General features: G+C 45.4%; 1 protein-coding gene across 1 annotated transcript in view; it reads left to right on the forward strand.

Moving 5' to 3' along the window:
- Positions 1-12,265, forward strand: part of Myo5b (myosin VB) — a 343,662-nt gene that overhangs the window by 184,206 nt on the left and 147,191 nt on the right. Inside the window, exon 5 of the mRNA XM_045142616.1 lies at positions 9,499-9,655. Within this exon, the coding sequence (XP_044998551.1) occupies positions 9,499-9,655 (157 nt within the window). The remainder of the gene's footprint in view (positions 1-9,498; positions 9,656-12,265) is intronic.

Genomic DNA, 12,265 nt, shown 5'->3' on the forward strand with positions numbered 1-12,265 from the left:
ACTGACCACAAGTGAAGTTACAAGGTATGTGAATTGTAACAAGTGCCTGTCAAAGCTCATGAGTCTAGTGGTGGTTCTTGACTCCAGCCAAACAAGAGTCACTTGTTAATTTGGAAAATTAATATCCAGATCTCATTCCAGAAACTGTGGTCTGGTGTAATCACTATGGTGATGGCAGTGTGTAGCCACGCTGGAGAGCCTTCTACATGACAGATCTTCCTTGCAGTCAGAATGCTGCCAGAGACCATGACTTGCCTGATGTGATCCAAATGCTTTAAACATCACCTTTCCTCATGACCACTGCATACATTTTCCTTTATATAGCCTTCATTTCTCCCTGGCTGGTCTCTGGGAATGGGTCACAAAGGGTCCAAAATCTGAAGACATTCTGTATCCTTAGGCCATGGGCCTTGAGCAAGGGTGAGTTGAGCAGAGCCTGAACCCATTCAGCTGAGTCTTTGGAAATATTTCCCCAGCAACAGGGAGAAATGATGGATAGAAAGACAAATTATGCTGTGGCGGAGCACAGGAGAGAGAATGACGAGAAGGAATTAGAGGATACATTATAAAAATATCAAGACAGCAGGGAGGTGAGCAGCTCTATCATGGACATGTAGCCTTTGGTGCACCTTGCACTCTCCATATGCAGTTGTCCAGGGAACTGTGGTGCAGTTGATTCTCGGGAAGGCTGTGGGGTGGGGAGGTATCTGAATATGGATAACTTTTGAGTGGAAGTTGGATCCATGGGAGAAAATTAGCTCTATTATGAAGTTATCTGGACAAGTGAGGGTGATCCTGAAACTTGCCTTCAAGAAGACCCTGAGTTTAAAGGCTGAATGACTGAAGCAGTCAGTATTGAGACTGAAGCCATCTCTGAAAGAAATGGCATAGTCTCAATACTATTGGCAGCATGTCATGGCAACAGTAATGAGTTTGTGGTTTTGATGTGTTTCTTGGGTATGCTGGCTCCAAATTCCAGCTGGATAGTGGCCCAGGAAAGGTCCTTGAACTGCTCTTCACTGCAAACTCATTCCAGGACCAACGGGAACAGCTGCAAACATGTGTATCATAGTTCACCACTAGTTACTGTCAAAAACCAAAAACATTCTGTCAAGTGTAAAGTCACAGAAATCATGCCGACCCTGCTTCTTATGATGACCTAACTCCACGGGTCCGTGCACCTCAAAGTGTCCTTTAAAGAGCAGCAAATGGACTACAAGTACAGATTTAAAAATTAATTCAACAATATAAAGAACGGAATAGTAATATTCTTTATGTTAGCTGCAGTTGACATGGAATGCAACCCACTGCTCATCTACAGCCTGGTCTGGAAGGTAGGAGAAGCAGAGTCTACCAGGGGTCACTGCCCAGCCGTTCCTGCTCTAGAGGACTGGGACTCAATGTCCCCCTGCATTCCACCAGGGACAAGATGGGTTGGACGGAGCTCTCTGACGCTGTCACACCCGAGATGGAGACAGCCCTCTCAGTAACAGCACTGAAGCAGAAGAATGGATTCATTTTGCTGTTGCCTGTATCACTGTATCATGTTATACCTGGGAGGCTTGTAAATAGAGCTCCAAGGCTCCACGGGCCAGCGTGGAACAGTAGTAGAAATGATATTTGGATGGTAAATGCACTAAGTACATATTCCTTACACAGAAATCCATTTTTACCTTACTAAGCAGACATTTGGGGCTCTGACTGTGAAACACTGATTAAGCAGTTTTCAGTGCATATTTCTGATGTCTTTCTAAATGGTTTAGGCTGAGTTCTGAGCTGGGTCTGAGGGGAGGGGAAGGAGTGGCTGGGCAAGATGTCAGTCAGTGGTCAGTGGTCAGGGTGCTCAGAGACAGGCAGCTGCTGCCCTCAGCCCCTGGAAGCTGAATGCTTCAGGGTCCCTCACACAGCATCCTTACTTCAGATGTCTAGTACTCTCGGCCTGCCTGTTGTGATGGCAGGGAGCTTTGCATCTTTTGCGAGGTCAATCAGGGTCAGCATTTTCTCACATTAGCAATATCCTTTATGATTTAGCTCCTGATTTGGGGATGAAGCTCCTTAATGTTAAAATTATATAAACATATGGCCTTAGGCTTAAATCTGCCTCCCTGAAGTTTCTCATGTCCTCCAACTCACCTAATTTTACCTCGAACCTATCCTACCTCTGTCCCCAACTTCTCCCCTTCCTGATATTACCTACTTTCTCTCTGGTCTGAGGCTTTTGGACACTTCCCTCCCTATACATTAGGTTTTTGTTGCTGCTCTTGTTTTGCTTGTGTGTGTGTAGTGTGGTGTGTATCCAGTGACACGTCTGTGTGCTTTTGCTGTACTCCATAACTGGCCTGTGGTGAGAGTTGCTTGCCTGTAGCGGCCAGAGGAAAATGCTGGGTGTTCCTCTCTATCGCTCTCCCACCTGCTCTTGTTTTGAACCTGTGTCTCCTTTCACTGATTCAAGAGTCAAGTTTCTTGGTCTCTACTCCCCTGCAGGACTGGGGTTATAGATGCGCATGGCCACTGGCAGATGTTTTACATAGGATCTGAACTCAGGCAGTCTCAGCCCCCTCGGGTCCTGTGCAAGAAGAACGCTTAACCATGGAGCCATCTCTGAAGCCCCACAATAGGGCTTAATAACTTTATTAGTATGGATTTTTGATCTGTCTCACTTGTTTAATTGTGCTTGTTTGAATTAAACTATCAAACCAAATATATATAGCATTGCCATTTTGAAGTCACCATTGCCTTCAAGCTTCTTTGTGGCCCTTCCATCCTGCTTCCTCGTTACTGCCTCTGTCCACGGTGCTGACATCGACACCTGTGGAAGAGACTCTGCCTTTGCTTCCTGTTCTCTTGCAGAGTGCTTCCCCCCCCCCCCCCCCCCGCCTCGCCTGCCTTGCTGTGGTAGGTGCTCAGTGTCGGTGGTTCTGTTGACAACATAATTAGAGAGAAGATGGAGATACACAGGTCAGAAACAGTAGATTGATTATCCCTGTGATGAAGAGAACATGTTCTCCTGATACATCCAGAATTTCAGATGATTTGCTACTATGGGAGGAAGCAATAGAGCAGCTTGACAATAAGTCAGAGATGATGAGTCCTCACTGTGCCTTGGCAAGCCAGGCTATCTTTCCTTCCTGATTTGCAGTGATACTGCTTATGAGGAACCTAAGCAGGTGATGCTCCCTCCTCTTCACCCTCTCAGGGAAGTTCCAATTTATATCTTTCAGAGACTCTGGGTTCCATATCATCCCCTTCCTGCCATGGGTAAGCCATGAAAAGGCTGATTAAAGGATAGGAACCACCAGGTTTGATTTTGGCAGGCAAGAATTACACAGTTCTAGGGAGTTTTGCCACAACACTCGTCCTATGCCACTACCCACTAACAACCCAGGCTGCAAGCTCTCCTAGCAACACAGTCCATGTGCTGGCCTACCCATCGAACTTCTGTATAAGAGATAGGCTGTCATGAGATTTGGGTTCTAGAGAATGTCAGGGAGGTGAGTCGATCTTTTTGCATTAAATGCTGTGAGGTAGGGTGCTCAGGGAAGGGCTTCTGAAGATGGGATATTTCAGCTAAGGAGTTGATGGTGAGCCAGACATTGCTGAGGACCCCTCACTCATGTATCACTTGTCCTGGGGTTAGATTTGTTATAGTGAACTTTATAATTGCTGCTCAGTTTTATAAGAAGGGATGTGGTCATAAAGAGAAGTTGCAGCATATCCTGTGGAAAGTTCTGCAAGGAGATGGACGCCTGTGTTGGGGCTCAGTGTCCCAGTAGCTCAGGAACTCTGGGCACATTACTTGGACTTGATCAACCTGAACTTCTGTTCTTTAAATATTTTTATTATTGATTTGGAAAGAGAGTGAGAGTGAGAGAGAGAAATGGGCATACCAGGGCTTCCTGTCATTGCAGAAGAACTCCAGATGCATGCCTCACTCTGTGCATCTGGCTTTACATGTAGGTACTAGAGAACCCAGCAGGAGCCATCAGGCTTTGCAAGAAAGTGCCCTTAACAGCTGAGGCATTTCTCTAGCCCATTTCTCTTCTTTAAAGTGGAAGCCTGGCATCTAGTGACTTTATGAATTTTAAGCATGTGGTATGTGGCAAAGTTTTGTAAGCCATTCTAGCATAATGTAAACAATGCAGTAATTAAGTCAGCTATATGTAAGTTGCTATGAGGCAGAATGTGATTGAGTGTGAGGTGTGAAGAGCCGTGAGGTGATACGGGATTTGGGGGGATCAGTTTGAGACAGAGAAACTTCAGGCTGCTGCAGCACAAAGAAAATAAAGAACCCCTTTGTGGCTTGGGTGTAGTCTACACAGAGAACAGGGGCAGACTGTGCGGCTGGGAACAGAGGCTGGGCCCTGCAGGCCTTGAGCACAGTAGAGCATGGCTCTTACATAGAGGTAGGCCAGGCACCATGAGCAGGTAGAGCCAGTATTGGGGTTCAGGACATCACATGAGAAGGTGTAGTGAGGGAAGAGGCTGGAAAATGGTTGATAGAAGATGGCTGAGATGAAAGGGCAGAAAAGAGAGCAGATGGTTCTGGAGATGAACTGATGTGGACTCTAGGGGAAGGAGGAATCTGACATTCTTTTGGAGTAGGTGAAGAGAGGCTGGACACGCTATGTGGAAAATGCCCTGGGCAAGATGGGCTCCATGGGTGTGGATGTTGGTATCTGGAGCATTAGCAACTCAGAGTTGAAGCATGGTGCCTGCCCTTGGGGAACTCTCAGTTCAGTGATGAATATATGAGTTGATGGTGCTGACCTTAAAGCATTGTGTGAGAGAATGGAAGTGCTACAGGTCTCACACAAGTCTGGGCATTGGGACAGTTGGCTCCAAGTCACAGCCAAGATGGTTGCTAGTGAGTTAGATCCCTGGAGCATTCCCCAAGTTTCTCTGCCAGCTGTGAGGTGATGGGCACAGGGTTACCTTTTGGCTTTTGTAAGCATATTGCTAATTGGAGCACCAAGGTGACAAAATGACTGAGAGAAGCACAAACAAAACCTCATTTCAGCAGAGATTCTCAAAACAGAGCTCCCCTCTGGCTTCCTGTCTAGTGAGCAACACTCTCCTTTGGGTAGAGATGTACCAGGGCAGTGCCCAGCACCACTCTCCTTACCAGATGCCCCACCTGGAAAGTGGCTGCGGGGGGGGGGGCATTGAGTTTCTCATGAGCTTAATGTACTCATGAGTTGGAAACTTATAAAATGAATGGGGAGCTTAGAAACAGGTACCAAAGAAGAGGAGAGTCTGGTATGAGTTTGTTGTGGGGAGGCCATGTGTGTGCTGCTGTCAGCTTTGGCTAGCAGCTGCAGCATGGCTGAGCACCTTTTCCCAGAACCCCTAGGCCAAGGCCTTTCAAGACATTTCCTGGTTGTAGTAATGCATGGCTTCTGAAAACAGCTAGGACCTCAACAACTTGCGGGACCCAGCATTTACTGGCCATGATTTGGGTCTCTAAAGGGAATTTCACTTGGGACTAAGTTTCCCCCTATCTCTATCTCCTGTTAAGATTTTAGTCATACATATTGCATATAATATATAATCCATCTTTTCCTTCAAACTGTAGTGGTGATTCATAGTAAAGCTTGCTGTAGTGGTGCTCTGTAAGTGATGGGGATGAGGCCTCATTTGCATTTACATAAAGTAATTTAATTGTAGTTTGTGTATTTATAAGCATTTTCTATAATGGGTTAGGCAGTAAAAACTTTAGGCTTTGTTGAACAAATGCTGAATTCTGTATAAGTAGGTGTTGGCTTGTTCCAATAAAACTTTATAGAAACCACACACAAAAAAAGATTTTAGTCATAGAATTATTGAATGTCAGAGAGTGTTCCATGGGGAGTCTGTGTTACAGCTCTCCACTTCAGAGATGAAGGGCTAGTGAGCCAGAGAAAGGAAGTGACCCAAAGTCATACAGCAAGCAAAGCAGCCACACAGTCTGACATTGGTGCCAGATAAAATATGACAGTGTGTGAAAAGAGGTACAGAACAAACAATATGAAATGCTCTGAAGAGATAGAGAAATTGTTATCATCTGGGATGGACAGTGTAGGGAGTCAGGACAGACTTGCCTGGCACTGGACATGAGCTGGACTTGAGTTGAAGCAGCTTCAAGTAGAGGGGGAACTTGCATGCTGTTGGTAGGAAAGAATGTGCTCTTTGGGGACTAAGTGGCCCGTTGAAGCTGAACCCCAAAACCATCTCTTATAAGGACTGTAGAGATTTTTTCATGGTCTCAAAGCAAATGTGCGAGATGCAAATTTTCCTCTATCATATGGATAAATGGCTTGTAAAGTCTATGTGTGGTAGACCTAGGACTCTGCAAAGGCTGTGATTTTTCAGATCACCCTGTACTTGTTAAAGAGTTTCATGTTTCATATTGTAGAGGAGTTCAGATGCTCAGCCGAGGAGTTTGGATTTCATTGGTTAAGCGTGAATAGCTATTTAACGTTTTGGATAGGGAAAAGTGTAATTAGAGCTGTGATTTAGAAATTTAACCTGGCAAGCGTGCTAGTATGCTTCAGAAACCCTAGTAGCAAATCAAGGCAAGCACTCAGAGCAGCTTAGGCCTCAGGGATCCAAGTCCTAAAGAGTGCGCCAGGATGTTCTCAAAGTCAAATAAGCTGACTGACTGATGCAAAGTCAGATAGCCAATCTGAAGCACAGCTGAGGTTCCAATTCAAGTCCATTCTTACTGCTGTATTCTGGATTCCAGTTCTCTCATGAGTTGGAAAGAAAGTTGAGAGTCCTGTTGTACATCCTCCCCCATGAGGTGCCTGGTTCTTGCTGCGCTAAGAGGTGAATTCACTGACTTCAGAGGACATGGCAGAATCTTCTGTGATCATCGCCACACTGGATGTGAGCTAGCACTTTCTGATCACTTCCTACACTTGTTCCTCCAAAGAGCATCAAATACAAGGGTTTTTATACTTCGGGGTATTTGTAACTCGTCGTATGCTCTTGGCCATGTATGTACCTCCGCTCCTTGCTGTCTTTACCATTTCACTGCTTTAACACTTCTCTTTTTTTAATTCCTTACACTGGTCACATAAACTGCCCCCGCCCCCAACCCTTCTTATTTGCTTCGTGATCAGTAAGACCAGACTGCTTGTTCCTTTAACACTCTACCTCTTGTGTGAGCCATACTCTTTCCTGAGCAGTACATGGCTTTTCAGTCATTTCCCTGGACGGATAAAAAGTAATGGACACCTTGATGCTGAAAATGAAAATTGACAAGGGTGGGGGGTTTGTGCTTTGTTATTGCCAAGAGTAATATACTTCCCAGATATCCTTGCAGCCCCGTTTCCTGTGTGTGCCTGTTGAGTAGGAGGCTGGCAGCACACGCTGCCTCCCCACTGAGCTGCTTCTCTCTTCAGCCTCCTGTTGTTACACTGCCTCCCAGGGATCCTTGTCTGTGGCTTCTGTGCAGACCTCTCACTTCCAAGTGCTTCTCTGCTGCTGAGGGCCAAGGTCCAGTCACACGGCACACTCACTCTCTTAGTTTAAGTTAGACCTTCATCCAAATTGTCGAGTGTGGCTGTGTTCGTCCAGTTCCTATTGTAGACACAGAGCTCTTGAGGCGGCCTCAAGCTTGAGTCTGCTCAGACGTATAAAGCCTAGCTTATGGTCTCTGCCAACTGGGATGGTTTTGCTTCTTAGTAGTTCTCTAGGGACTTGATAATGCAGACATGGAGAGCAGAGGTGACACCTGACGTTTTCCTGCAGGTCTAGTAGAGACTGTATAAAGTGAAAACAAAAGATGAATGAAAATGGAGAGTACCCATAGTTTGGGGGCCTATTTTTGAGGCCACCTTTCAGTGTAAAGATGAAGCGGGAGGGAAGAATAGCCACTGATAGGGTTTTCAAGTAGTTAGTAAACCAGTTTGGAAGATACATATTTTCAGCTTCATCGTCTCGGTGTCTACTAGCCATATAGAGCCTCCTGGTTACTCATGGTTGTGAGCTGAGACCACACAGCTCCTTGCTGCCCTTGACTGGTTCATAAGTCAGCTTTCTTTAGTCCGCTCTCCTGACAGTCGCCACACTTGACTCTCCCTGGTGTGTCTACCTCCAGAGCTGCTTTTCTCCATCCAGTCTGTCTCAAACTGGATCGGTTCCCTAGTGTTAGCACACCACTTGTCTGCTTTCTTTTCTGCTGGTCCAGATCAGGAGACAAGTTGTGTCTGTTTACTCATGCCCACACACGGCAGCCTACCTGTGTTGATAAATAGCAAGGTGGGACAGGTCACCACGGAGATTTCTCTGTTCTTCTGTGTCTCATTTTGCTGAGGAAGGAATGAGACCTTGCAGTGGGAATCCTGAGCTCCTAACGTGCCTTCTTTTAGGAAAGGAGGGGTTAGATCAGCTGAGCCCTAAGTTGCTTCTAGTTGAACAGTACTTAGTGAGTATGTACTTGGTGCAAGCACTGTTAGCCAGCACTGGACATTGGACATAGTGCCTACCTTTCTGGTGGTGGGTGTTTGAACTAGAGTCCAGCCCTCACAAACAATTTTTTGCTTCAACTCTGGCACAAATGTGTGTAGTTGCGCCTGCTTTGAACACCTGTGTTCCTTGGAGACCTAATGGGCTGCTCATTCCTTTATTTGCCTGTCTACCTACTTTCTATTTTAAAGGAATGATTATAGTTGCATTTTTATCTGATGTAGGTAGGGTGTCTTCTTATTTTTTATTATTAGTTATGTACACAGTGTGTGCCATTGTTGGTACCATTGTTAGCCTCCTCCCTGTTCTCCCCTCTCCAAAAGGACCCTCCTCATTGGGGAATGTGGATCGTGCACTGTGGGATAGCTATCACTTATGGGAAATAGGCAATATAAGATATATTCTGCTTATCTTCCATTTCACCTGATTTAAATCTCTCGTTGAATTTGATAACTGTTTTAGCAAACTTCATGGAAACTTCAGGCATGATCAGGCTGTTAGCTTGCTAATATATCTGTATGAACAAGAGTTCAAATCTGTGACTGCCAGCATGCTAGGCTCAGTTGGAGAGATGACGTCCTTGTTCATAAAGAAAACTAGAGAGTTGAGATTTGGGCAAGGGAGCATGTAGGGGTCCTGCACTCAGCAAGAACACGGGAGGACTGCCTGGCTATGTTGCTCTCACTCTGAGTGATGAAGGAAGGCATGTGCCACTTAAAAGCTCTGCTCAGATCTGCTTTCTTCTTTCTACTTTCAGATTTTCTACAGCCCTGTGACTATTTTTTTATTTGTATTTTGGCTTTTGTTTTTATTTTTTTTCTTTTCAAGGTAGGGTCACACTCTGGCCCAGGCTAACCTAGAATTAACTATGTAATCTCAGGGTGGCCTCAAACTCAGGGTGATTCTCCTACCTCTGCTTCCCCAGTGCTGGGATTAAAGGCATGCTTTACCACACGTGGCTTAGTCACATTTATCCCTGAAACTGGAAGAAATGGCAGGCAGTGGAGTCTTCCCATGGCCAGTGACTGACAAGAGCTCATTTCCTTCCAGAGATGAGAAGAACCAGTCCATCATTGTCAGTGGAGAGTCTGGAGCTGGGAAGACGGTGTCAGCCAAGTATGCTATGCGCTATTTTGCTACAGTCGGTGGCTCAGCCAGTGAAACCAACATTGAAGAGAAGGTCCTGGCATCCAGTCCCATCATGGAGGTAAAGCCTTCCTGAGGTTCTGCTGGGTGTTGAGTGTGGCAGCCTACCTAGGCAACATTCACACTCTTCCTGAAAGCCCATGCCCATGTCAAGGGAGAAATGTTGAAATCTGATTTGAGTATATTCTGACCTGGCCATGTCCTTTAGGTCTCCGGTGTTGAATAGAGTGTCGCATGTCCTCTGTGTGCCTGGGCTCTTCTGCATGCTGCAGTAATCATCCTTGCCTGCTTACTGCCATCTCTGCTGCTGTTCCCTTCCTGCTGCCATCATAGGTCAGAAAATGAGTACCCCAGCAAAACCACACCCACTGAATCCCAAGGCAGTTCTCATAGATGGGGAAGGAAGGCTGGATAGAATATTCTTTCTTTCCCATCAACGAGAATTTGGACATTGTATCCCTGGGGCCAGAGACGATGATGGGTGGCAAAGTGACATCTGCTGAAGACCTCTGGGAACTACCTGTGATGACATAGCTGGGGCAAATCCACTCTGTGTCTTCACCCCTGTCTGGTTCCTGTCATCAACCAGAATTTCATGAGAGGGACCTGGCTTGGGTGAGCTCAGAGCACTGGAGTTGAGTACAGGCCAGAGATGTTTCCTAAGCATCTTGATATAAAAGTTCATCATGTTCTAGAGTTCTATCACTAGTTTTGTTTTTCTTTCATTACTTTCTTCATGTTGATGAAGTAGAACTAACTGTCCGCACAGCCTGGGCCACTTTTGAAGCCTTGAAGCCAAGGATCTTCATTGCTGCCTAGGTTACATTCCACTCACTCCTCTGTCAGCCTGGGCAGTCTTTTTCTTTCATGAAGAGGAGGACTGAGCAAGAATCACCCACGCTCAACCAAAGCTGTGTTTCCACCATCAGTATGTGTATGCTGTCTCTACCACCATGCCCAAAGACAGGCTGAAGGGGATGTGAAGGGAGGTCAAGGCAAGGAAAAGGACAAGCCAGTGAAGATAACCAAGGTTGTATGCTAAACCTGCTTTTTCAAAGCCAGAGAGAGTCCAGGCATTAGAAGTCCACACAAGGGGCCAGAGGGATGGCTTAGTGGTTAAAGCACTTAACCGCAAAGCCAAAGGACTCAGGTTCAATTCCCCAGGATCCACATAAGCTAGATGCAGAAGGGGGTGCATGCGTCTGGAGTTTGTTTTTGTTTTTCAAGGTAGGGTCTCTCTCTGGTCCAGGCTGACCTGGAATTAACTATATGGTCTCAGGTTGGCCTTGAACTCACAGTATTCCTCCTACCTTTGCCTCCCGAGTGCTGGGATTAAGGGTGTGCACCACCACGCCTGGCTGAAAGCATCTTTACTAAACAAAAAGAAAATTTTTAAAATTTATTTTTGTTTATTTTACAGAAAGAGAGAATGGGCACATGTCAGGGCCTCCAGCAAGTGTAAATGAACTTCAGATGCGTGTGCCCCTTTGTGCATCTGGCTAACCTAGGTCCTGGGGAATCAAACCTGGCTCTTTTGGCTTTGCAGACAAACGCCTTAACTTCTAAGCCATCCTTCAGCCCCCAAAAGAAAATTTTTTATTTATTATAATGCTTCTTAAACTGCATAACTGCCTGGGAGGGGTGGAGGTTGTTGAAGCTTGGATTGTGTTCCCCACATGTGGAGGTTTTGATTCCTAAGAAAGGGCTCAAGTAGTTTGCATTTCCCACAGCCTCTAGGTGAGGGTCCAGATACCACACTTACAGAACCACTGACCTGCAAAAGAGACACAGATCCCTCACTGAAAAAGTTGAAGGGATGGAGGAATTCACAACAGTTCTGTCTGATACTCACTCCAGGTTTTGGTATATTTCCTCTAATTTTTTCACAGGATAGTACAGTGTAAGCCTTGGCTCTGTCATTAGCCACAAACGTGAATTAGTAAGTGGCTTTAACTCTCTGTAGTCTGATATTCAGTTGGTATCCTGTTTATGCAGTGCTTATAAAGTCTGAGCCATGACGTTGGAGCCTGGTTTTGTCCTCCTGAGACCTATCTTTTACTCATATTAAAGACAGTGAAGTCAGTACTATGCAATCAGCACCATGTTTTTATTAAATGAAAGAGAAAGCAGGCTTTCTCCTTTGCCCTGAGTTTCAAAGTTCACTTTATATTTTAGGTAGTAAGAGGTTAGAGACACAGGGTGATCTTTTAAAAGCAGAATAAGCAGGTATTCTTCACAATGCAAAGAATTATGTCTTTGATGTCTGGTGACGGATCAAAGTAACTGTTAGTCACACTTGGAATTTTGTGCAGGTGGAATACCATGCTACTAAATAAGACAAAAGGGAAGGTTTTATTGTCTAAAATATACACAGCAAAAACATACACTTTAACTGTATAACTCAGAGGCATTAGGTTATATTCATTGTTTACATAGCCATTGCTATCATCTGTTTCTAGAACGTTTGCATCATCCCAAGCAGAAACTTTGTCCCCATTAAACAGCAGCTTTACATTTCCTCTTCCTCAAATTCTGGGTAACCTGATTCAACGTCTCGCCTCCTCTGTACTTTACTATCCTGTGGAATTCAAGCAAGTAGAATCATGCAACATGGGTCCTATGTCAGAGTTCACCCCGGCTTTCACGTGTGTCAGTACTTTGTTCTTTTCGT

Source organism: Jaculus jaculus, chromosome 2, assembly GCF_020740685.1.
Source record: "Jaculus jaculus isolate mJacJac1 chromosome 2, mJacJac1.mat.Y.cur, whole genome shotgun sequence".
Lineage (NCBI taxonomy): Eukaryota > Metazoa > Chordata > Mammalia > Rodentia > Dipodidae > Jaculus > Jaculus jaculus.